Source organism: Archocentrus centrarchus, chromosome 16 (assembly GCF_007364275.1).
Source record: "Archocentrus centrarchus isolate MPI-CPG fArcCen1 chromosome 16, fArcCen1, whole genome shotgun sequence".
Taxonomy (NCBI): Eukaryota; Metazoa; Chordata; class Actinopteri; order Cichliformes; family Cichlidae; genus Archocentrus; species Archocentrus centrarchus.
Genome location: NC_044361.1, coordinates 15,168,383 through 15,196,039, shown reverse-complemented (window position 1 = coordinate 15,196,039; position 27,657 = coordinate 15,168,383). Strand labels below are relative to the sequence as shown.

The following is a 27,657-nucleotide window of genomic DNA, read 5'->3' as shown; positions in this document are numbered from 1 at the left end:
TATCTCCCTCTGCCGTTGCTTCGGTCTGAAAGACCTTGAAGGGATTTTGTCTGACTGTGAGGCAGAAGTAACTACAAAAACTACTTCAATTCGACTTTTGTGCATCTTTATCATTTTGCCACATGTTCAAACTCATGCAAGATCTAATGAAGAGGCCCGCATCATCTGCATATCTATTTTCTTGAGCTTCTGCTCCAACGTAACATCTATGTTTTATTTATTTTCCCCATTTGACTATAAATCCCCTACCCACTTTCACAAGTATACAGCTCCCAGCATTTACTTCCCATAAGCTGATTACACTTGTGATTAACTTTCCAGCCAGCTCTTCATTGACGTAAAGATCCTTTAAAAAAAAAAAAAAGGCGTATCTTTCAAAAACCTTTGCGGCTCATGTTTTTTGCTCTTTGCGGGGTTTCAGTTCTGCTCTACTGTGTCAAATTAAAAGTAAAAACATATTTTTTACGGTTTTAGACTCAATTTTGTAAATTGTGTGTGTGTGTGTGTGTGTGTGTGTGTGTGTGTGTGTGTGTGTGTGTGTTATGTTTATGCCACCTCCAAAATCTTTGAAATTTGAAAGGTCACAACAAAACCACAGAGGTTTGCGGTACACGGTGACTCAGGTAAACAAATTGAGGACCATGCTCTAAAAAGTAGCTCCGGGCATCATCATAATTTAAATGGAATGAAATGCAAGACACTTTTTGCCCAAAGCCACTGGATCAGCTACACAGCCAAAGTATGCATGAAGCCCCAATAAGGCGCTAAAGATACTAACAGCACAAGTAATCGTGAAAGGTAAGAAAAATGGAAGCATATGTTTGTCCTTCTGGATATGAATTATGGAAGAGCTACCTGTCACCTTTGTTTTGTGGCAGCACAGGCTCTCTGAGATTGTGAGCTACGACAGCATCCACAAGCCTCATTTACAGAAACCAAAGGGATTATATGACAGCATAGACATATATTTTTAAACCTATTATCACAAAGAAATTGCATCAGTTCTTTTGGCAGGGAGTATGTGGATGCACCTTGGCACAATCTTTATGCAGTCCATTAGGCTTCTATCTTGGGTAAAAACTCCTTCAGTGGATTGAAAGTTTTAAGTTTTGGTCACTTAAGAGAGAAAGAGAACTGTAACTGGCCTCTTCCAGTTTTAACTGCAGTGTTATTTTTTTCTTGGCTTGGGTCTTTATTATTACTTGTACATGAAACAGTTTGCAGCACAATTATCTGACATGCATCAAAGGCAGACTTTCTAATTACACAGCCACAGAAATAGTGTTTCAACTTGTGGAGCACCATAGGCAGGGCCAAAACAAATTCACATTTTATACTAGGTTGAGGGAAGTGTATATTGTAAACTGATGCAGACAGACAAGGTAATGGTTTTGTTGTGTAGGATGAAGCTAGTCGTGTGCTGGGGTGGCTTGCAGCAGAATCTTACTCTTCAGCAAACATCACTGATGAGTCAACAATCAGCCTCCGGGGTCTACATTTTGCAATCGCTCTCAGCAGTACTCTGTTTCTCTCACCCTATTCTTCTCATTCTCTGTCTCGCTTATTATAACTCTCTCATTCATTATCACTCTCTCCAACTAAGTTTTCTCTCAGACTTTGGCGTTCAAAGTTCGATGTGCCTCTCTCTTATATTTAGACCTTTTACCTTTTGCAGTCTCGACAGTCTCCCTCTTTCAAGTTGATTCTGTTCATCTTGTTAGAGTCCAAATTTATTATAGCAATCTGTCGGCGCTCCCGTCTCGCCTATTGACACATACTGTGACAAACATCATGCATATGTTGTTGTGAACATTACAGACACATACACTAGAGCTATGACAGGCCTCAGGCAGATAAACAGAGGTGAATTAATGTCATGTCTATGCAATGAACTTCACCATTAACTCCATATGAGAGTCCTCCCGAAAATGTAACTTGGGATCAATTGGACCATTTGAAATATTAACCACAGCTAAATAAATATGATCATTTCATCTGCTACATCCTTGTTAAAATTAGGTCCCAGACTGAACCTGGAGAACGAAAGGTGAAACCATTGCATTGTGTTGCATGAATAATAGTCAACCTCAAGTTCTGACCGCAGCCGTGCAAACACCTCTTGATGACTCACCTCAATTTTAATGAGAGTTTTAAATCCACAGTTTATTTTCACGGTAATGATCTGAGATTTGTATCTCAGTGTGAATATTCCATTGCTCAATCCAATTCAAAACAAAGAATGCCCTGCAAAAGAAAAACACCCAGAAATGCCACAGAGGCTCCGAACTGGAAGAGTTTGGCTCACCTCTGAAGCCATCAACATTTAGAAAAAAAAAGCTGCAATGAACAAGCAGATCCTCTAGGCTAAACAAAAACCAAGGCCGGAAAACAAAACAAAAAACACAACAAATCCAGAAGCACAGTTTGGCACCTTTTTTCTCACAAAAAAAAAAAAAAAAGTATCCAGCTTTTCCCCCCCTGTGAACTACTGCACACAATGAGGTTATCCCTCGTCTCCCTGTTTTAGGCAAGAAAATATAACATCCTGTCGGAAGTACAGGACAAAAAGTTAGCCGCTGAACTTGGCATAAACAAGAGCGAATGCCTGTAGGCAGTGTATGTCTTTATGTTTACAAGCAGTGCCCAAGGCAAAGGTTGAGTGCCATGAATAATTCATGCCTTTCCAAAAAGAAGCAGTTATTGTTTGAAATATGACTACAACCATTATTTTTGACAGAATAATTAAATATTAAAGGGCAAGACAGATGCACATTGTACCTTAATGACATTTGAATGAGGAAAAGCAAAATAAGCTATGCACAAAGTATGAGTGGTGTGATACCGAGAAATGAGAATGCGAATGCAGAGCTTCCTTCTTCTTCTTGACTACATGTACAGAATGGTTTATGCACTGTTTTATACTGTCATCTGTTTTTTTTTTTTTTTAATGATCATCAGTGGGGCGACAGTACTGTGCATACATAGGAGCCTATACATGTATACGAGGGCTACAAGTGGTGACAAGGTTTCTATATTGTGAAGACTAGTATCTACTGTAATGCCAGCAAGTCCTGAGCAAGACAGAAAGACATATGCATGATTGAGACAGTGCTTCAGGGAGAATTGTGCAAGATTACACAGTGGCACGTTGTTATTATGGATAAATGTTTATGTGCATACATTTTATCATATCAGATGTAAAATATGACAAACAAAAAAATGCAGGAAATTTGTGTTTGATTATTTCTTAGTTGTAACAATGCTTCTTGTCAATAAATCTTATACCGTTGGAAAGCCTGTTTATTTAAATTAATTAAATAGTTCCACATTTGTAAGGAAAATTCATTTGTGGGTTGAGTAGCAGAGCTGAGTATGTGGGTTGTAGCCATGAAAAAAACCCCACTCTATGTGGGTGAGCCTTGCCATCTTGGAAGATAGAGTTCAGTCCAAGCCTGTGGAGATATGCAGTCGCTGCTGGTTGCATAATTTGACCTTGACATCTCTCTACACTGACATTGCCTCCAATGATGGCAAGCCTCATTTCTTAGCACCTGGAGTACCAGAAAGTCAAAACAAGAGTCAATAGCAGAATAAACTGTTTGCCACTGGCAGAGAAGATTTGGCAAGTTTTTCATGGGCGCAACCCACATCCTCAACTCTGCTGCTCAACCCAAAAATACATTTTCCTTACAAATTTAAGGGGAAATAAACAGGCTTTCCAACAGTCTAAGACTTACTGCCAAGAAGCATTGTTACAGCAAAGAAATAATTGACCAAACACAAATCTTCTTACTTTTTGTTCTAAGTTTATTTGCAAAATGCAGCAATCTGGATATCATCTCTATATCAGTTTAAACAAACAACAACTACAAATACAGACTGCTGAATTCTATACCAAAAAAGAAAACAAAGAAAAGAAAAGAAGAGTGCTTCTGTTGCCTGTATTTGGTACTCCAGGTGGCTAAATAACAAGAGAGCTAAATGTGGAAAAAAAAAAAATCAATAACTGACTCACTCTGTCATAAATGTAGCAAAACTAAACTACAAGAATGATTTTTCTTTTCTTTTCTAGCAACAATGTACAGTGAAAACCTTTATTATTTTCTCAGATATGAAGATCATTTTCCAGCCCTGTTTTCTTATATACCCAGCTCAAATATTATCAAGTCCTCTATTGCACTTTAACTCAATATACTTGAGGCTAAACATAAAATAAAATGCATAAGTATCACTTAACACTTAACAAAACAAATCTCAAACATATTTTGTGAAGATGAACAGTTTAAACTGTGCTTTCATTCTGAGCTAATAGTTCATTGGCACCTTGGCTGCGAGTTATTAGCTCACCTATACATAGACATCTGCTACATCGACACACACTGAAACTTGCTTCATCAAATATAATAATAATAATAAAAACATGGCTTAATTCATTTTAAATGTACTGCTTCCAGCTCCAAATCTGTTCAGGTTTCTGAGCAGTCACAATACCAAGTGTGCTTACATATACTATTTAAAATATTCAGATACATTGTATGATACATATATCTATATTTAGGACTGTGTAAACCCTTGTGGCTATATTGTGACAGCAAAAGACATATATGCACATAATATTCCAATCTTCCAACCTAGGTATAAGTCCCTCTGGTCACTGGGTCGGCGTCAGGAGATGATTTTCAACTGACCTTTTCCTGAAGGTGCATCCAGGTTTACACAATATCTGGAAGGCTTATGGTATGCTATCGGTCATTTGAGGGACACACTAAGACACACACGTTTGACACTCTACCCTAGGCACTTACAAATTTCAATTACCTGTATAGTAGACACTGAAATGTGATTTCTGTTATCACACTGCCCATAGGCTAGACTCAGCTGCCGAGCTACTACAGAGAAAAAACAGAAAATCTCTTCTTATTGTTTTATCTGGAGGGCAAAAACACTAAAAGGTTGGACACTTTGTTCAGTAACATTAAAACCAAAAGAAAAAAAATGTGCTTTTTTTTTTTTAATTTATGTTTTTCACCTGATTTATGTGCATTCAGCCCAGTAAAGTACAGTATGAATGTCTGTGTGCGTGTGTGTGTGTGTGTGTGTGTGTGTGTGTGTGTGTGTGTGTGTGTGTCAACCAAGAGGAAACATTCTTGTCCTTATTTTTTAAAATAATTCCTATTATTAAGTCACAATGCAGTAAAAAAAGAAATCATAATTTAAGAAATCTACAGTTCTATAAACTTCTGACAGGCAGCGAGGGGGCGGGTGTCATTTGATGTTCTGGCTTTAGATTCAGGAGATTACATGGTGCTACGTGCTGTAACATCCACTATTATAGCTAATACAGGGAAACATCGTTCTACCCAAGCTGTGAATCCCATTTCCAGCAGTCTCGCCACAGTAGTCACTCCCTGGAACAAATGCGTAAGCCCAGGTGGGAATGTTGCTTGGCGACTTCTACACTCCATTAAGCATTTGCTCCCAGTTTAAGCACAGGCTGTATTTTAATGCAGTACTTATTTACAAAAGTCTTGTGGTATCCTGGACTCCATGCGCAGCGGGAGATGGCAACAAAGGATGTAAACTGTCGGACCGGATCATCGCACAGGGGATTAATCTGTATTTCATAAGCACAGGGCTTTACAGAATAAAAACATCTGCCTACATTTCGGCTCCTCATTATGACTAACATGAAATATTGACTAGAAATGCATCAAGGTCTTCTAGAGATCTTTGCTGAATTATGTATACACAGAAGTGCGTGAATAAACTGAGCACCGGAGAATTTGCTTGCTCCATCTATTCCCCACAGCCCATCGCTGCATGACCTTCCTCTCCATTACCTACACTACAGAGTATTTTTCATGTCAACACAATCAATTTTTGTTTGCCCTGATCCTGTTCTGCTTTAACGCCTCTTACTGGAACCAAAACCCTGCCATTCTTTATGCTACATTTCAACTCATACACAAGAGTGGAGAACAACTGGAAGAGGTGCAGCACCTGCCCTACAGTGCGCTGGCATGGAACCAACCACTGTATGTATTGATTTAATCAAATTTCCTCAAACATATACTTGCAATTGCCTTCACTGGTTAATGTCCCACCATTAGTTACCATTAGTTTTAGAAATGGGGAAGTCTACTTAGACTGAATACAGCCCAGCAGCAGCAGACATGCATTTAACTTGACTGTCAGTAGCTGTAAGCATCAGACATACCAATCTAAATGCAAAATGCACGGAACACAAATTAAGCTCAAAAGAAAAAGCAATAATTCAAGTGTGAGCATTGTGCTTGTGACCACATTTGACAGGAAGTCTCACTTTCTTCACAGGCTATCCTGCATCCTCATCATTTAGTGAAATTTCACAGAATACACACACAATTATACTATTAGCCTCTTTTTCTTGGAAGAGAAGTATTTCTGGATGCTGCTACACATGGGCAGCATCCATGTGTAAGCATTTTAACAGGCAATAAGTGACAGTTTTTTGCAGCTCCATGAAAATAATGCTTAAAATGCTTACCAAAGTCCCCAGGGACAAAGATGTCATAGACACAGGTCTGGCCTCTGGTGTAATTATGCGGGTAGTTTGGGGACAGCACAGTTCCTTCTGAACCTGTGAAGTGACCTCCGCAGGGAGCTGTGGAGACAGCAAGGCATGCAGCAGAGAAGCTCAGTTAACAAATGTGAAGCAGCCAGCTAACAATACCTGGGGAAATAAGGTATTAAAACACAATCAGAGGATCCAGCGCAGGGGAACCAGCTCAAATCACAAAAAAAAAAAAAAAAAATGTAAAAGTCACCTTTGAACTTTCAGCTGCTGACAGATATTTGAGAGACATTTTGGGGACAGCTTCAAAAAGAAAAGTAAGCTGCCAACGTGGAAAGGAAAAGTCCGAGCTGTGCTTAGAAAAAGTCAGTGAGGAGACAACAAGGGAAAAAAAGAAAAAGAAAAACACCATCAATCCCGGGAACACAAAAGCGCAAAATTCCCACATGCCTATGACTTTAATCACCATTCTGCCCAGCACCACATTTTATAAGATTCCGATTCAATGACTCAGCTAAAATTGTTTTTTCCACAGATTTTTGAAGGTGCTTATGATTCATAACCCTAATTGATCACATTTTCCTATCACTAATCTTAAAAAAGAATATTCATTAATATTAATATCTGCTAATCGAGTGTGTGGATCCCTTACATTTAATTGTCATTACTGTTGGGTGCAAAGAAAAAAACTTAGACTTGCATGCTCTCTCTCAAAACTTTACTGCTACTCTCAGCAGATATTCAGTCAGTTACTAGGCTTGTTAATGTAAGTTGTGATCTGTCTAGCAGCTGCACTGCATCTCAGAGTCTGATCTTAAGCGACTGATAATGTACCTAATTAGCTAAGAGTCGCTCTAATGCATTTACCTCAGACCTCACGGACCAAGCCATCAGGTGGGGGAGCCTCGACTGTAAACAAACACACAATCATTTGTTTTAGGGAAGCTGTCACCAGCTGCTCTGAGCCCCCTGTGGCCCACACTGTGCACATGTCACTGCTGTTCCATCGAGCAGCACATGAGAAGTGAGCAAAGGTGTTAATGTAGAAGAATGGATCAGCGATTTATCCGCATTAGGTTGTTGAAGTAGCGAGAGGCGTGTAATCAAACACATGTGACGTTGGCAAGTGGGACTCTAATTCAAGCTGATTTGTCAGACAAAATGGGAAACATGGTGCCGTGGAGGGGGTGGAATTTGAGAATTCTACTAGTGGGAAGGAAAGCAAACTGCGCTGTCAATCTAGCGTAGGAGAGAGTGGCACCAATGAAAGCAAGGGATTCTCAAGATATGCTTTAACGGTTTCTGTCTGACAGCTGAGTGCACTGCTGTACAGAGAAGAGGGCATAGTGAAAAACCGATCATTTTATGCTTTGTAAAAGGCTCAGAGTTAAGAAAAAAAACCTAAATACTCCAGAAAAAGGTGAGTTATTACCTCATATGATTACATGAATGGTGATTTAAGATGTCAGAGCATGAAAAACGATTTTAAGAATGCTTGGATTGTCTTCAAGGTACGAATGTTCCAAAATCTTGATGTGATTTACTGCTAAATGCAGCCTTTTAAATTGTTGCAACACTCCATCAATACAAACACTACATCAACTGCAAGCAAACGGCTTACAATATTAGATTTTTAGCTGACTGCATTTGAATCATATTGATCCATTCCTTTATTCCACTTTGCTTACACGTACACGCGAGAAAACAGAAAAAAAAAAATCAAAATATAACAAATGTACTGCACTGAAATTACTGGGTAAAATGTGGACAGGTGAGGGAATCGCTGAAAATACAACAGACTCAGGGTTCCAATTTAGGGTCAACCAATGCTACCTTTTTTTTAGTCCTTCACCAATATCAGTATTCAAAGGTAATACAAAATATTAATGATATGTGCATACTTTTTCACCTTTTGTACATATAGATAAGAGCATACAATATTAAAGAAACAATGTGAATCAAGTCACATACATGTATCTGCATCCTTTTGCAAATGCATTTTACAACCAAAATAAGATCTTAAATGTAACATATGTTGTTATAAATTTTTCTTTAAAGGAGCACTTTTTAATCAGAGTATAGCATCAAGTCAGTTAAACTTCTGGATATTGATCTGGTCAGTTAAGTAGTAGAGGGGGTTGTTAATCAGTTTCAGCTGCTTTTGTGTTAATTAAATTAATAGCAGGTACACTACAGGGGCAACAATGTGATAACCCCCAATCCAGGAATGGGTTTACAGGTGGAGGCCACTGACATTTTCCTTCCTCATCTTTTCTGACTGTTTTTTTCACCAGTTTTGCATTTGGCTAGGGTCAGTGTCACTACTAGTAGAATGAGGTGATACCTGAACCCTACAGAGGCTGCACAGGTAGTCCAACTCCTTCAGGATGGCACATCAATACGTGTCATTGTCAGAAGGTTTGCTGTGTCTCTTAGCACAGTCTCAAGAGCATAGCGGAGATTCCAAGAGACAGGCAGTTACTCTAGGAGAGCTGGACACAGACGTAGAAGATTCTTAACCAATCAGCAAGATCGGTATCTGCTTTTTTCTGCAAGGAGGAACATGATGAGTGACAAAATGACCTCCAACAGGCCACTGGTGTGAATGTATCTGACCAAACAATCAGAAACAGACTTCTCAATGGTGGGCTGAGGGCCTGATGTCCTCTAGTGGACCCTATGCTCACTGTATAGCACTGTGGAGTCCAACTGGCATTTGTTATAGAATTCCCAGAATTGGCAGGTCCACCACTGCTGCCCTGTGCCTTTCACAAATGAGAGCAGGTTCACCCTGAGCACATGCAACAGAAAGGGTCTGGAGAAGCTGTGGGGAACTTTATGTTGCCTGTAACATTGTTCAGCATGACCTCTACAGGATAGGCAGTGGCACCCTGACTACCATTACGGTAGGTATCAAGATGAAATCATTGGACCTATTGTCAGACCCTAAACTGGTGCAGTGGGTCCTGCGTTCCTTCTGGTGCACAACAATGCCTGGACCCATGTGTCGATAGTATGCAGGCAGTTCCTGGAGGATGAAGGAATTGATACCACCTACTGATCCCCACGCTCTCCTGACCTAAATCTAATAGAACATTTCTTTGACATTATGTTCCAGTCCATCCGACGACACCAGGTTGCACCTCAGACTGTCCAGGAGCTCAGTGATGCCCTGGGCCAGATCTGAGAGGAGATCCTCCAGGGCACCATCCACCATCTCATTAGGAGCATGCCCCAACTTTGTCAGGCATGCATGCAAGCACATGGGGGCCGTACAAACTAGGGATGCGCCGATCCGATATTCAGTATCGGTATCGGTCCGATACTGGCCTAAATTACTGGATCGGGTATCGGAAAGAAATAAAAAAAATGTAATCCGATACATTAAACAACGTTTCGCTCACATTAGCTGCATTACAGTGCCCCGTCTTCTTCTTCTTGTGGGTTTGCGGTTGACCAAACCAGCTTAGAGCTGCATTACCGCCACCTACTGGAATGGAGTGGGGGATCAGGAGTTAGAAAACAACCCCCTCAGATCCTCCGTCGCTGCGACGGATTCCCTTTGACACTGAGCGATCATCGCTGACATGTTTTTCCGCCTCCACCGCTCTCTGCCTTGTTTGTGTGTTGTGCTCGCTGTGCTAAGAATCAGCTGTTATTTTTTTCTCTACTTCAGCTCCCGGACATACTGCTAGCGAGCGCAGCTATTAGCACTAGTGACCGTCCGGTACCGGAAGAACCCCTTCCCCGTCAAAATATTTTTGATACTTTAATCCCTGATTTGTGACTAAATATAGACCTGCAGTAGAAACGTATTTAGGAGAATGCTTGTGAATATAAAGCATTACAAGATTGCGCTCACGCAGCCCCTAGTTTTTCGCGTGAACACTGATGACGCAATAGCAGCAGTCAGCTGATTTACGTGCAGTCTGTCTGCACAAGCGGAAAGAGGCGGAGCCGGCGCGCTCAGATGGAGCAGAAGGAAATGTTTTTCTATTGTCCAAAAGAAGCCTTTTCGTCCGTGTAACCTCCATTAAACCTTTACTGGGAAACAGCTGGAGGTCCTTCATCAACCACCTGATCAGTAAGTGAAGAAAAGAGAACTTTGTAGCTGCTCCATCCACCCTGTTGGTTTCACACAGGGAAAAACTTTTAACAGAAGTTAAAATATGCAGATGAACTGTTAATATGAAAAAAAGTATTTCTTATCCAGTTACTTGGGTAATCAATATAAATAGAATACACAATTGCTAAAATAATCGATAGTTGCAGCCCTAATGAAATTTGCAACATGCTTCTCACACAGAAGCAACAGGATTCAGGTGATAGTTATTGTTGTAAGTAAAGTTTATTTATATAGCGTTTTTCACAGACAGAAAAGGGCCGTACAATAATTAAAACACAATATCATCCCCCACCTCCAGAAAACACTATGTTAAAAACATAATAACATTACCATATAAAAGAAAAAGAATAAAAATAAAGTCAGAAACCAGAAAGCCTGGTTAAACAGAAAAGTTTTCAACTATTTTTTAAATGATGCCACAGAGTCAGCTAAATGGAGCTGGAGTGGTAAACAGTTCCAGAGCTTTGGTGCCACTGCCTAAAAAGCTCTGCCTGCCCTGGTCCTTACTCTTGTATGTGAGACAACTAAAAGACTTTGATTTTGTTGTGTGAGAGACTGTTGACTTCTTTTTAAAAAAAATTTTTTTTTATGTTTTTAAATGCCTGGATCAATTATAAATATCGGATTTATATCGGTATCGGCCGATATCCAAATGTAAAATATCAGTATCGGTATCGGACATAAAAAAGTGGTATCGTGCCATCCCTAGTACAAACTACTGAGTACCATTTCAAGTTACTGCAGTGAAATTTCGGTAAAAGGGACTAGCCTGCCACATCTTTTTTTTTTCACTTTTAATTTTCAGGGTGTCTTTGAATTCAGCCCTCTGTAGTTTGATCATTTTAATTTCCATCAAACGGTGTGGCATCCTTTCATTGCTAATACATTACCCAGTCTATATCAGTATAGATTTCCAGCATTGAGATCTGATGTATTTTCAGTGTTCCTTTAATTTTCTGAGCAGTCTATAATGCCACTAGTCAGAAAGTCCACAAGATGCTTTTAAGTTTGAGTAAAAATTGATTCAAATTTCTGCTGTCCATAGTACAATTTAACAACAAAAACATAATGGGTCATTATAGACTTGTTTAAAGTAAACAGAATGTACAACCAACTTAAACTAATTGCTAAATAATACAAAGGAACAGTAGTTGGCCATATGTTGGGGCAGCTGAAGCCATTACATTTAGCCTTAAGACGGTTAAGTCATCAGTTCAGATGCATTTTAAAAGTGAAAACACTTAACGGAGAGCTGCTGATAGACCCTTTAGTAAAAGACATAACCCTAGGGCTGTTTAGTGAAGTTACACAGGTGTCAACTGTAAAAGCAATGAATAGCTCCCTGGTGCAAGACAGGGTTCTCCCGTTCCCTACTGCTGTAAATGAGAGCTGAATTCTAATTTAACCTTGGAAGATTTAATACTATGACAAATATTAAAACGATTACTGAGGAGAGTAGACCTGGGTTATCTTACTCCTTGCATCTTTTTGCACTTCTCAACACACTATAGATTTACCTTAAATAGCAAGCACTAATGGTAAATGCTTTAAATCGTGTTCTTTGCTATTCACTGTGAAATGTTGAAACTGCAGAAAACCAGCAACAATGAAAATGATGCATTTGCAAACAATATATATATATATATATATCTATATATATATATATATATATATATATATATATATCAACAATAAATATATACAATATATATCACATTTCATTATATGTAAATTCAATGTTCAATGTTAAATAAGATAAGATAGTGTTTATTTGTCACATGCGCAATTATACACAGTACAATGCACAGTGAAATGTATTTTGTACCTGCAGCCATATATACATACACACATATAAATAAGGAGGATAAAAAGTAATTCCCACTATATACTATATACTATACACACTATACACACAGAATTATAGAATATTATATTATTTACATTGTGCAATAATGGTCCAGTTAGGGCTCAGAGTTGAGCAGACGGATGGCTTGTGGGTAAAAACTCTTCTTCAACCTTTCAGTCTTAGCCCTCAGGCAGCGGTAACGCCGGCCTGATGGGAGCAGGGAGAAGAGAGAGTGTCCGGGGTGGCTGGGCTGTTTTAGGATCTTCATGGCCCTCAGCCTGCACTGCTTGGTGTAAATGTCCTGCAGGTTGGGGAGGGTGGTTCTGATGGTCCGTTCAGCTGAACGAACCATCCTTTTTAGGGCCATGAAGTCCTGCTTGGTGCAGTTTCCCATCCAGGTGGTGATGCTCCCACGCACGATGCTCTCGATGGTGCAGGTGTAAAAGTTCCTGAGCACCTTGAGTGGGAGCTTGAAGTCTCTCAGCCACTTGAGGAGGTAGAGACACTGTCTGGCCTTCTTCACAGTGATGTTAATGTGATGAGTCCAGGACAGGTCCTGTGAGATGGTCACTCCCAGGTATTTGAAGGTGTCCACTCTTTCCCCCTCAGCGCCACTGATGACAAGTGGATGGTAGTCCCTCTGCTGCTTCCTGCTGAAGTCCACGATCAGTTAATTTGTTTTGCTGACGTTGAGCAGAAGGTGGTTCTGCCGGCACCAGTTCTCCAGGCGGGAGACCTCTGTCCTGTAGGGTGTCATCAGCAAACTTGATGATGACATTAGACTCTGACGTGGCCTCGCAGTCATGGGTGTACAGTGAGTACAACAGAGGGCTGAGCACACAGCCCTGGGGGGATCCGGTGTTGAGGGTGAGGGAGGATGAGGTGAGGTGACCCACTCGTACCACCTGTGGTCTGCTGGTCAGGAAGGTGTGAACCCACCTGCACAGGGATGGGCCCAGGCCCAGGTCCAACAGCTTAGAGACCAGCCTGGAGGGAACTATGGTGTTGAATGCTGAGCTGTAATCTACAAACAGCACTCTCACATAGTTCCCCTTACCAGTGTCTATGTGCGAATGGGTCTTGTGGAGGAGGAAGGATATGGCATCGTCTGTGGATCTGTCTGGCCGGTATGCGAACTGTAGTGGGTCGAGGGTGGTGGGCAGTGAGGAGGTGATGAATGTCTTGATAATTCTCTCAAAACACTTCATCACCACAGAGGTGAGCGCTATGGGCCTGAAGTCGTTGGGGCTGCTGGGGTGTGGTTTCTTTGGGACAGGGACTATGATGGACTTTTTAAAGCAGGTGGGAATCATACACAGTTTCAGTGAGAGGTTGAATATCTCTGATTCAGTGTTCCTAACACATTAGACCACATTAGACCATCAGCAAGAAGCTTGGTAAGAAGTAAGCTGTTTGTGCGATTATTAGGAAATGGAAGAAATATAAAATGATCATCAGTCACCCTCAGTCTAGAGCTCCATGCAAGAGCTTGCCTCATGGGGTGAGGATGATTATAAGAAAGGTGATAGATCAACCAAAAAATACATGGGAGGAGCTTGTTAATGATCTGAAGGTAGTTGGGCCCAAGGTCACCATGAACACCATTGGTAACACATTACCCCATAAAGGACTGAAAACCTGCATTGCCTGCAAGGTCTCCCTGCTCAAGAAGGCACATGTACAGGCTCGTCTTAAGTTTGCCAGTGAACATCTAAATGATTCAAAGAAGGCTTGGGATTAAGTGCTGTGGTCAGATGAAACCAAGATCCAGCTCTTTGGCATCAACTCAACTTGCTGTGCTTCAATGAAGAGAAATGTTGAATATGACCCAAAGAACACCATCCCCATGGTCAAATGCGGAGGTGGAAACATTAAGCTTTAGGGCTGTTTTTCAGCTAACTGCACAGGATGATTTCACCACATTGAGGGCCAATTTCTGTAAAGAGGAGTGGGCCAACATCCTTCCTGAGATGTGTGCAAACCTGATGACCAGCTACAAGAAACATCTTATACCTGTGCTTGCCAACAAGATCTTCTCCACCAAATACTAAGTACATGCTTTGCTTGGGGATCAGATACTTATTTCACTCAATCATTGCAAATCAATTTCTACCTTTATGTAATGTGGGTTGTTTTGGATTTTTTTTTTTTTGGTTTGATTTTTTTAAATTTTTGGTTTATATTCTGTCTCCATTAAAGTGAAACTACCACAAAAATTAGAGACTGTTCATTTCTTTGTAAGTGTGAAAATGTACAAATTCAGCAGGGAATCAAATAATTATTTCTACCACTGTATCTGGAACTGGACAATATGCTTTAGGATACTGAGCTAACATGCCATATCTTAGTATAAGACACATACCATAGATTTCTGAAATGCTGTAGGTTGTCCTCCATACCTACTTCATGAGTGCCGAACTACTGTTGCACCCATCATTTCTTTGTCTTTAAATATTCATTAATGAGTGACCAGAATTTGCCATGTTCTACACGGACACCAAATAGACAGCAGTGTGCACCACATTTCACCTCTTTTTAAACACAGCGCTTTCCTCTCACACAGCATCAAATATTGACCAAACAGCTGGAGTGCAGTTTTCTGCTTCTCAGGCCTTTTGTTATTGTGGAGATGTTGCCTCTTACCTTGGCAACTTGGTTTAGCTCTGTCCCACTCAGGTCTCTTGCTGTTGCCCATGACACATGTCAGTGTTGAGTAGCCCTGCAGCAGGTAGCCAGCCTCGCAATGAAATGTCACCATAGATCCCAGCTTGTAGTCAGTACCCATTCTAGTGCCGTTCATCACATTCCCAGGATCAAAACATGCCTCCCGCAGTTTAGCTGCCAATCAAAAAAACAAAGCTTTTACAAGTGACAACGGCCTAAAATGAAATAGATTGCTTAACTGCATTAACCATTCTGCAGATTGCAAGTTTCTGTTTGAATTAACAGCAATGTGTTGTTAAAAATATTAATTAAGACTGCAAATTTGTGGCAACAGAACAGGCTAAATCTGCTAATCTCAAAGCTGGCATCAGATTAGAAAAATAGCTGTGCACAGTATTGTATTCAAAAGACAAGATATGTATCAAAGTAAATCCCCCGCTGAAATACAAAAACATATTCAGCGGAAATACTTAAAGAAGCACATGCACGAGCCTTTAGCGTACCTTTGTATTCCAGATGAAAGCCAGTGTAGCTCACAGAGCCATCGCTACGAAATGCCAAGTACATGAAGTTGGAAGTGCTCTCAATCTTCTCAGGAAGTTTACTGTCTTGGAAACTGCCAATCAGATGAGCGCTGCTGTCTGGCCCATCGTAGATGTACAAGAAATCATAGTTTGGCTCAATACTGAAGCTGTGACAAGTAAAAGAAAGAAACAAATGAAAGATAAATCAGTTATTATTTTGCCAAGTCTTAACCACCAGATTGCACAGATTGAGAGATTTAGAATGCAATTGGGTCTCAAAATGAGAGTGTGCACTGCAAAGCTAGAAGTGAGTCATGCCAAGCGATTTGTTTTGCATCTCCAGACAAAGAGATAAAAAAAAAGATATCTCCCCCAAGAGGTGAGAAGAGATTAAATTGTTGTGACACTGCGGTGGCACAAAATCTTCCCAGACGGCGACGGCAATGCAGTGTGAAAAGATCGTTTCATATTGTAGCGCTGTATATCAAATCACATGCTGCAGTGAGAGAGAGAGGGGAGCATTTGTTTTCAAAATAATGAGCATGGTTTATAACAAAAATGTAAATAGCTTGGAGATAATTGCATTTGAGTTGGATCAAGGCAACTCCAATTTAAAATCATAACTCCATCCTTTCATTTGGCAGTTCCCAAGAGAGAGAGCAGCATTGTGCTAACTCTATTAGATGTTTGTTTTGAAGGACAAAGCTGACGCAGAAACATGGCGACTTTTCGTCCTTCACCTCGGAGATGCAAAGTGTGTGGAAGTACAGAAAGAGCGATGTACCTTTGTTGCTTCTCCAGCCTTTCACAAAAAGAATCCATGAAGTACTCGACAGTCAAAAGAAGACTGCCCAAGAAAATTGCCCTCAGGCGCATCTGTGGGTTTGCTCTGCTGATATCGCTGCTACATGCTTAGATTGCAATTAATAATGCAAAGCGCACAGTCTGAATATCTTTCAGCATATTTAATAAGATGCACCCATATCACAATTCTGCAATATAGTATTCACCCACAAACCATGTTTCAGAAAAGTGGCTGAAATACCAGATTTCTAAGTGTCTGTAAAGGCACTGCTGCTTCCTCCCTATCTCCCAACACACCTTGGCTCAAACTGAGGTCCTCTGCTTAACACACGTGGCCAACTGTGCTTAATACTATGATGTTATAGCTGGTTCCACTGCAGAAAACAAGCAATTCCATTGCACAGCCCGAGCTGCTGTGCATCCACTGAGAACTGAGTCCATTCTGTTTCTGTTTCAGGCAGGTTACAAACACCACAGGTTTAGGGAAGATTCAGCTTATAAGCTAGTGGACCATGTACTTAAGGGACAACACGGTTTTGTTTTGTTTTTATCTGTTAGGCTGTTCATATCTTGCAAAAATGTCAAGTCCCCATATTTGTTTTGACTAATACTTAAAATAACTGAAAAACCCACAAATGTGAAAAATGTATTGACCCATGTGGTTTAAGTTATGATGTCATATTACCTGATGAAAGCCAGGGAGATGACATAGTCAGAGTGAACTGCGATAAGCCAGTCACAGTCTTTGCTGTGTGGATAGGGGTGGGGGTAGTTGGGAGAAAGGATGAATCCGGAAGACCCTGTCACATTCCCACCACAAGGAGCTTGAGAGATAAAAAGGAGAAAGAGATGGATGAGAAACAAAAAAAGCCGTGATCACATAAGCAGCCTTTAAATGTGCTGCAAATGTCTTTAGCTAAATTCAGTCTGAGACATGTAGAGCATGTACGCTTATGGGTCATTAAATTTAACGGGCTATTTCTATAACCTTTATGAATCTCCATCAGCAGGTGCTGCAGTAACAAAGATTAGGGCCTTAGAAAGACTACTATTTTCCCCTCTGTATTATAATAACATGAAATGTCTGACAATTGAATTTATTCATTTCAATAAGTCACTACATTGCACTACAAAGGAGCACAAGATATGTTTTTACAAAACAATGCAATGCAACATGAAGCATGTCTATCCATTCTCTTCCACTTATCCTATTCAGGGTGTGGGGGGGGGGGGGGGGCTGCAGCTTATCCCACCTGTCACAGGGTGAGAGGCAGAGTACACCCCGTACAGGTCGCAGCCTGTCGCAGGGCTAACACAGAGAGACGGACAACCATTCACACCTATGGGCAATTTAGAATCACCAATTAATCTAACCTCGGTAACTGCATGTCTTTGGACTGTGGGAGGAAACCCATGCAGACACGGGGAGACCCGGGCCAAGGTGGATTTGAACCCAGACGTTCTAGCTGTGGATTGCTTGCATTAAAGACTTTATTCCAAATGTAATTATGTTAATCATTTATACTGTTTTTTATTGCTCCTTGATCTCGCTGGTACCATGTGGTTGTACAGTGGCAAATATCAGTGTAACAAATCAATGTAAAAAAATTAACAGATTTAAAAGCACGAATATGTGTATTTCAATGTCATTTTTACTAAATCAGCATTCTCCCACTCACCATATTCTTTGTGCCTGTGTCAACTGTTGATTTTGAAGAATAACTAACAACTGTCATGTCAGGATGAAGTAATGTTTGTAACACGACGATGACTTTATTGTCTTTATGCACCATGGTGACACTTTATTAGCGCATGAACAGCTGACATTTATATCAGAGATGCTTCTGGTGTCAGCTGATTATGCCAAGCTGTGTGATCTTGTAATTACGCTCCAAGACTTGCAAATGGACAGACCTGGCGTACCTAAAAGTATAGTGAGGGTGCATTGGGAACACCTGGCGGAGGGCCCGGGTCCGCTAAATCTTCAACTCCTATCTCTAGCATTCTGAGGGAGGCTGAAGACATTGAGCAAGAATGAACCATGTACTGAGGCTGCTGCACGGAGCCATGGCTGCAAGATGGTTGGTGCCTGCCATGGTGTAATCTCTAAACCAAATGGTGGACACTGGCGGTGAAGGCAGCCGTTAAGCTGAAGAAGGAGTACTTCTTCAGCTTACGGGTACTGGCAGGCCAAGCAGAGTGTGACTCCGGCAGTGGCTGAAGCAAAAACTCAGGTGTGGGAGGAGTCTGATTAGGCCATGGAGAAAGATATTTGAACTGCCTCAAAGAGATTCTGGTAAACCATCAGGCAACTCAGAATGAGAAAATGGTACTCTACTCACATGGTGTAGAATGCTGGTGGGGACGCTGCTGATTCGTGTCTCTTGTGGTATCGGGGGGGTTATACACTGCAGTTGTACAGCCCCTGTACAACTGCTGTGAGAGCTTGGTCCAAATTACCGGCGATAAGTCAGTCACTGATTCTATTAATAATGTTTATAGACAGAATGTTTAGGCATAGCCAAGTGGCAGAAGGCTTGGTGGCCTCAGAATCTCATCTCTGGGTTTTGCGGCTGATGTGGTCCTCTTGGTTTCATCAGGTGATGGCCTCCAGCTCGCACTGGAGCAGTTCGGAACGAAGTGTGAAGCGGAAGGTAAGAGAATTAGCATCTCTAAGTCTGAGGCCATGATCATCAGCTGGAAAAGGGTGGAGAGCCCACTCGCGGAGTCTTGTTCAGGGCAGCATGGTTAGCACTCCTGCCTCACAGCAAGAAGGTCCTAGGTTCAAAGCCACCTGTGTGGATTTTGCATGCTCTCCCCATGTCTGCTGTGTTTTCCCTGGGTACTCTTCTTAATTGGTGATTCTAAATTGCCCATACTGTAGGTGTGAATGTGAGTGTGAATTGTTGTCTGTCTCTTTGTGTTAGCCCTGTGACAGACTGGCGACCTGTACAGGGTGTACCCTGACACTCTGAGCTGGGATAGGCTCCAGCCTGCGGGGAAAGGAGAAAGTGACAGACAGATTGGAGCCATGGATGCAATGATACACCCGCACGTCATGGTAAAGAGAGAGGTGCGTATAAAAGCGAAGCTGAAGATTTACTGGTCAATCTACTGCCCTACTCTCACCTACGGTCACGAGCTTTGGGTAGTGACACAGATAAGCTGGAGGAGGGGCCTGGGAAAGAGAGGTTTGGGCTTCTCTGCTTAAGCTGCTGCCCCACAACCTGGTCCCATACAAGTGGAGGAAAATGAATGAATGAATGAATGAATGAATGAATGAATGAATGAATGGATGGATGGAGATAACTGCAAATGCCTAGGTCTTTCATGACCAGAAAAAAACTGTCAGACCAGCTGGCAGCAACTCAAGAACATTTAGGTTTCTTTGGAACTACTTAGTGTAATTATTTCTAATTGCATTGTTAGGTAATTAGACGTTAAGCTCCAATAAGACACTGTTTTTGGAGACATAGAGAACTCAGTCTTTCAAACAACAACAGAAATGGATTTGTCCACATAAGAGCTGGCAACAACTCAAACATATCTGAAGAGTCTTGTTTATTCTACACACACTTTTAAGACATGAGTGAGAGAGAATTAAAGTCTCATCTGCAGTCAGTTAATAGAAAAACTCTTTGCTTTACCTCGTCCTCTCCCGATCTCTTCTTCACTCTGATCCCCTACACTTCCCTGTACTCCTCTCCTTCAGTCCTTGCATCTATCTCCTCCATTGATCCGCCCTTCTCTCTAAATCTTTTGTGATGCACCAGTACGTCATGGTGAAGAGAGGTGAGTGTAAAAGCGAAGCTGTTGATTTACTGGCCTACTCCACACCTATGATCACAAGCTTTGGATAGTGACCAAAAGAACAAGTGGCAGAAATGAGCTTTCTCCAAAGGTTGGTTGGCCTCTCCCTTAGAGACAGGGTGAAAAGTGCAGTCATTCAAGAGAGGCTCAGAGGAGGCTGTGGGGTAGGCCTAGGACACGCTGCAGAGATTATATCTCTCAGCTGGCCTAGGAACGCCTCGGTGTTCCCACGGATAAGCTGGAGGAGCGGCCTGGGGAGACAGAGGCTCGGGTTTCTGTGCTTAGGCTGCTGCCGATCACAACCTGGTCCCAGACAAGTGGAAGATGGATGGATGGCTGGCTGGCTGGCTGGCTGGCTGGCTGGCTGGATGAATGGATGGATGGAATTGCAAAAGCCTAGGTCTTTCATGATCAGAAAAATACTGTCAGACCAGCTGGCAGCAACTCAAGAACATTCAGGACCTACTTAGTGTAATTATTTCTAATTGCATTGTTAGGTAATTAGACGTTCAGCTCCAATAAGACACTGTTTTTGGAGACATAGAGGACTCAGTCTTTCAACCAACAACAGGAGTGGATTTGTCCACAGAAGAGCTGGCAACAACTCAAACATTCTACATACACTTTTAAGACGTGTGAAAGAGAATTATAGTCTCATCTGCAGTCAGTTAATAGAAAAACTCTTTGCTCCACCTCTTCCTCTATCCATCTCTTCTTCACTCTGATCCCCTACACTTCCCTCTGCTACTTCTCTACTTGAATCCTTGCATCTATCTCCTCCACACATCCGCCCTTCTCTCTCTAAATCTATTTCTCTCTCACCAATGCAGCTTGGAGGGCTGGGTTGCCAGTAGTATCTATTTTCCACTTGGATGCAGGTGATTCTGCTCTCTCCCTGCAATTCATATCCCGGATCACAGGAGAAGGTCACAGAGTCACCGGGCTCCCGCCCTTCTCCGTTGCGACTGCCATTCATGGGAATACCTGGATCTCTGCAGGCTGTTGCAAGTGAACCTGAAGGGCAAACACATACATGGGACTCACAGACTCACAGCAAAGACAGATGTGCATCAATACCAATATACAGGGACTTGAACGGAAAAGAATACACAAGAGTTATCCTATAAGGTTATGCTTAAACTGTAGCTCAAACAGAGTTACAGCACAGAGTAGATAACTAACTCATATCAGTCAAAATCCTGCCACATTTTCCTAATCTGTTTCTCTAAAACACAGCTGTGCAGCAGCCAAGAACTTTGAGAATGTTCTGGTAAAATCTGACAGATTTCTCAAATATCCAACATAGCTGACTCTCATGAGAGTCTAAAGACTACTTTAGTTCATTGCATTTCTGTTTTGTTGTTGTTTTTCCTGATACAAATACATCTAAAAACACATCAAATCAAAACGTAAAACATACAAATGTGTTCTAAAAGGGCAATGGTTATAATATACAGTACTTTGACAGGTACTGTAGTATCTGATATGCTTAATATTTTATACTGTTACACATAGTAATGGGAAACAGAAAGGTTTCACAAGACTATGTAGTCCTCTGAAAATTAAGTATATCCCATGATTCAACAGCTTGTAGGACCACCTTTAGCAATAATAATCGTTTTCTGTATGACTTTATCAGTCTTTCACATTGTTGTGGTGGAATTTTGTCCCACTCTTTTTTATAGTGTTGGTTCAGTTTGTTGAGGTTTGTGAGCATTCATTTATGCCCAGCTCTCTTAAGGTCTCACCACATTAAGGTCTCGACTTTGACTGGGACATTACAACACCTTGATTCCTTTCTTTTTCAGCCATTCTGTTGTAGATTTGCTGCTGTGCTTTGGATCATTGTCCTGTTGCATGACTCAATTTTGAACAAGCTTTAGCTGTCAGACAGATGTTCTCACATTTGACTCTGGAATACTTTGGTATACAGAGGAGTTTATGGTTGACTCAATGACAGGTCCTGTGGCTCTTAAATAAGCCTAAATCATCAGACCTCCACCACAATGCTTAGCTGATGGTTTGTGTTTGTGCTGATGCAGTATGTGTTGTGTTTGGTCTGTCATAATCCATGATGATTGTGTGTTATTTGTTTATATGTGTGGTTCCTCCCGTTAGAATATGTGGTTATGTGGGTGCGCACAGCTCTCTGTTCTCCCTCCAAGGTTTGTTTGTGTGTGTGTGTGTGTGTGTGTGTGTGTGTGTGTGTGGGGGGGGGGGGGGGGGGGGTGTTGATTGATTGGTCTGAAGAGGTTGCTCTGTGAGCACTGGATCTGCAGACAGCAGTCTCAACCTCCAGATGACAGCCACCTCATCCCTCTCCTTGCCTCCTCTGCACCCAAAAAACAACCAGCAGTTAGGTTCCTAAAAACATTGAGTGTTTGTGTGAGAAGCCTGTGTAGAAGCTAATAAGAAGACTTAGTTGTACGATATCCAGGCCCTATTCCAGGAAGCAGGTTTACCTAACAACTCTGAGCTTGTTAACGCTGTGATGAGGGGAAATGCCGGGATTTCTGTTCCAAGAGAGTTAACTTAGTTACCGGGGTAACATACTGGTAAGTTTTCTTCCACAAACTCTGAGTTTCTCTCTGGCTCCTCGCCTCCTGCTGCACCTGAACCGTTTGTCTGACAACCCAGTGATCAATCATTTGTCATGTTGTAATCACACTGAGCAAATGTCTGTCACAGTTGGGATCTTGGAGATAATGTGAGTAATTGAGTGAAGATGGTTCTGAAATGACTGTTTCTAAAAGTGAACTAAATGTATTTTAAAGTGACCTTTTTAAAGCAGGCTGCAGACAGTCTGATTGTGTTCCAAACATTTCATGTTTAAGCTTCTCAGATTGAGATTCAGTCATTAATAAATGATATCAAACAACATTTTGAAAGGTAAAGTATCTGAAATTCAGAGTCTGAACCTTGACATATTTACCACTGAAACTAGATCTACCCGAAGGTGTTATATGCTCCATTATCAGCAAACTGCATCTAGGTCTGAATTCACTTGCATGGCAGGAGGGATCCAAAATGAGGATCACAGGTTCAAACTGGATCAGGCCCAGATCTAGTTCGGCTCTGGTAATTTCCCTGTTCATCCCATCCAGATCTGTTCTGGATTTAAAGTGGCTTAGTTTGTCCCAAGACGATATGTATTCCTTATTTACAATGGCTCATTCTCCCAAAACTATACTGAAATTTTTTAATTTATAAAAACTTAGATATTTCGCATAACATTTTTTCCTTTACATGTAAGACTCAGAAAGTTGCCTTGTATGAGTTAAATGTGATATTGCTCTTACATTCTGTCTTGAAACTCTTACTTTTTACAGTATCTCAAAACATCTCTGCTGAGGCTGTCAGAGAGCAACCATCTATCAGTGAAGGCTGATATTACAACAATTTAGAAATGGTTAAACTGGGGAACTTTAAAAACTGAGTTTTCAGTAAATCTCAACAAGCATTTTTATCTATTGGCAGAAATGATAAAATTCTCAATTAAAAATTTAAGTTGTTGCATCCCATCAGATTCCTACTAAATAATTACTGAAAAAAATGAAATGGTCAAAAACTGTAACAAATACAGTTTTTATTTAATAATTGAGTGACTTGGGTCTGTTGCCATCTGGATAACTAATATTACAGGTCCATCAGTAAACTGTGTCTGATCTGTTACTCCAGATCTTTATCTTCAGTTTCTCCTCATTCCACGGGATTATAATGGAAGGTCTGCTCTTCATTTACCCATTATCATGGTAAATTGTGGTATCACAGCTTCACTGCTGATAGCCTTCTTTCTCTACTCACACACACAAGCACACTCAGAGTTGACTGAACTAACTGTGATCAGCTGTTCTGGAACCAAAAACTCAGTTTATTTTTAAACACAGAGTTTGTTGAACATGCTTCCTGGGTTGTTAGCTGAGAGCCTTGTATGCATGGTTTTTGTGAATAGTAAACTGTAAATACTTACACACATATACACATACTGAGCACTTTAGCAGGAGTGACAAACCCTTCCTGCTGAAATCTTTTTTTTTTTCTTATGTATTGGTTTGGAGTATAGATTAGAGAATTGTCTTGTGTTTGCCTTTTACTTTAGGTTAGGGAAGATTAGGGACCATTACAAACTTTTGTTTCTTGTTTTGCTCACTGCCAAGGTGAATAAACTGCTGCTCAGAATCTTGAATTATTTTGTGCTGCTGGCCTTTTCTTGGGACTGATAGGAGAGGGGAGTCACACCTCATGTTAGGTGCATGTTCGAGGCTTTAATCAGACATGGTGTTGTGCCAAACATCTCACTTTTGTCTTGTCCATCCAAAGGACATTATTCCACAAGTCTTGTGGTTTGTTTGCAACTTTGCAAACTTATGCCATGGTGCCATCTTCTTTTTAGAGAGAAGAGGCTTTTCCCTGGCAACCTTTCCAAACATTCCATACTTCTTCAATCTTTTTTCTAATTGTACGGTCATGAACTTTGACTTTTAATATGCTAACTGACACCTGCAGGTCTGAGATGTAGCTCTGGGTTTTTTGGATTTCTCTGAGCACTGCACAGTTTGAGCTTGAGATAAATTTTTTGGGAAGATTGTGGCATTGTGTTAAACAGTTGACTATTCCAGAACAGCAAACTACCAAAACTCCAGATTTTATAGAGCTGTTAATCAGTTAATCAGGTACATTTTGATGAGCAACACCTGGCTGCTATACTGTACATTCTTTTAATTCCTATGGAAGCAGTAAGGGTGTACTTAGGTTTTTACAGGTCTGCATAGAGTCATATAAAACTTTCTTTTCCACATTACTGTATGTAGCACAAATTGCATTTGACAACAGTCAGTCAATAATATTATGTTTAACATATGAGAAACAGTGGATTAAAATGCACATTTTAATTGTTTTTTTTACATATAATATGTAGAATCATGCTTGCTATCCATGAGATACCATCACTGAATGAAGGAGAGATGCAAAAATGTAAAAATCTGATTTCAGATGTGGCTCTTCATCTTGATAGTTGGTGGAAAATCATGCCCACTACCACATTAATTTGAAGTTCCCATATAAATTTGTATTTAAGGTAGTATATTCTTAATGAAATCCTGCATGACTATTGTTCTCCTCATCCTTTCCCTATTGCTCTCATTTGATTCTGAAAACCACTAGCCTCAGGCAAGCAGGGTATTTAAGTACAGCATGTCTGCAGAATCAATTCCATTTTGCAGTGCAGTGCAGTGAATCCCATATAATTGATTTTTGTATTAGGCTGCCTGTATGCTAAAGAAAACAAAAACATTACAAGCTCATCATATTTGGCATGCATGTTGTTTCATTTTCAGTTTGCTTCCAGATGCTTAGTTTTGAAAGTAGTCATCAGCAAAAACAAATGCATTATATCACAGCAGCAAATTTTTGCATAGTAGACAGTCAGCAGTGAAGTGTAAAATATCAGACTTTCTTTGCTCATCAAGACATTATTACAAATTATATAAAATTCTGAGAGATCCACAAGACACAAATGGAAAAAGACAACAGAGAAAGAGGCTTCAGCATACTTCCTACAGGCGCTGCATTTGTGTGATGATCCTTATATGATCTGCTCAGCACAACATTAGGTAGCAGTGAGTAAGAGCAGACACTGCTGACATACTTGTACCTTTAATTAACCTCACAATAGTCAAATCTTTGCAGAAACCCTCACTATGAACAGGCAAAGAACAACAACATCACCACCTAACCGTGCAGCTGGCAGGATATACTCACTTGAGAAGTCAATGGCAAAACCAGACTTGGTGATGTAGAAGTCTGTCTCAAACTGAATGGTGACTATGTTGAGAGTAGAGTGGATTCCCTCAGGCAGCAGTGAGCCACTGACTTCCTTCAGCGACATTTCATTTTCAGGAGGCCCGTCCCAAACCTTCAGGATGTCATGGGATGCCTCTGTGTCGAATGCAAGAAACTGGAGACTGAAAGAGGTGAATACAAAAGATTGTTGGCTTTATTTGGTTTTAGTTCACTTTTAGTCTGTGCAAACTCTTTATGAGTTTGCACATGGTGAGATAACATTCTCAAAAATCTCTTCTTGTATCCTCTTTATCCACAGATGTAAATAAAGTTTGCATTCGTTGTGCATTCCAAATACAATGAAAACAAAACCTCCCAAGACGGGGCACAAAATAAGTGCTGAACTTAGGAAGATTCAATTAATTTTAAACTGAAATCTATCTAGAAACAATGTCCCTTTTGCTTTTGGGCATTTTAGCTGAGATTTGGTATCATCAATCAACCTCTGCTAAAGTCAGAATTACACTATGAGACCACAGACTTATCTGCAATCTCATCAAGAGATGGCCCGAAGCAGCTCATCTGACAAAGAATGTGTGGCTGACTTTATAAAATCATATTATGTTTACTTCGACCTCAGAGCCCAAATTGGTTTTATTTCACAGTAACACTGGGAGCTCTCAGGCAAAAAAAAAAAAAAAAAAAAAAAGCTTCCATGTCCCAGTAATATTCCTCTGGGTGCTGTCACAGTGTCTACAAAGTCCCTCACACAACCATTGTTAATGGAGCCGCTGCAGGCCGTTTTTCATGATGACATCTAACTTGAGAGCAGAATTTCTGTTGTTCAAAATCTTAAGTGAACATTACAGCATCTCATGCAAACATTTTAACGATGTTTTCATCTTTAAGTCTTTTGAAGTCAGGGCAAGTTATCTGACCTCCATCAATTTATGATGCATTTAAAGCATCTCCCCACAGTTTAGTTCTAGGCAATTTCCGTGTATATATTTAAACTGCAGTTAAAATCCGTCTAATGTTATCACAAAGTCCACCGGATGGTCTATTTAGTTGGTTTTGAATTTATTCATTTTCTCTTTCACCATCTATTTCATGAGTAATAGTGTTCAGTACAATTTGCATATTTTGACAAATTCGTGCACATCCTAATTAAAACAGCTCAAATGATTATGCTTTTCAAAAAAAAAATATTGCTATTAATCATGTAGTGCAACAGAAAAGCAAAAACTATTTTTCATTTATACTGGATATATATATGCATGTATGCATATGTTAAACAGTGCAGTTACCTGACAATGTTGCCAGAATTGACCTCAATTGTCCAGATGCATCTCAGGTTGTTGTCATAGGGGAAAGGATATCCAGGAGAGAGGATACGCCCAGTAGACTCACCCTTAAAACTGCCACCACACTCCGCTGCACGCACGCACGCACACACACACACACACACACACACACACACACACACACACACACACACACACACACACACACACACACACACACACACACAAACAAACACACACAAATT

At 40.7% G+C, this 27,657-nt stretch overlaps 1 protein-coding gene across 1 annotated transcript in view; it reads right to left on the bottom strand.

Moving 5' to 3' along the window:
* Positions 1–27,657, bottom strand: part of LOC115794073 (CUB and sushi domain-containing protein 3-like) — a 238,215-nt gene that overhangs the window by 99,366 nt on the left and 111,192 nt on the right. Inside the window, exons 25-31 of the mRNA XM_030749325.1 lie at positions 27,416–27,542; positions 26,088–26,290; positions 21,150–21,341; positions 17,203–17,341; positions 15,693–15,880; positions 15,169–15,363; positions 6,527–6,643 (exon numbers count right to left, since the gene is read on the bottom strand). Coding sequence (XP_030605185.1) covers positions 6,527–6,643; positions 15,169–15,363; positions 15,693–15,880; positions 17,203–17,341; positions 21,150–21,341; positions 26,088–26,290; positions 27,416–27,542 — 1,161 coding nt within the window. The remainder of the gene's footprint in view (positions 1–6,526; positions 6,644–15,168; positions 15,364–15,692; positions 15,881–17,202; positions 17,342–21,149; positions 21,342–26,087; positions 26,291–27,415; positions 27,543–27,657) is intronic.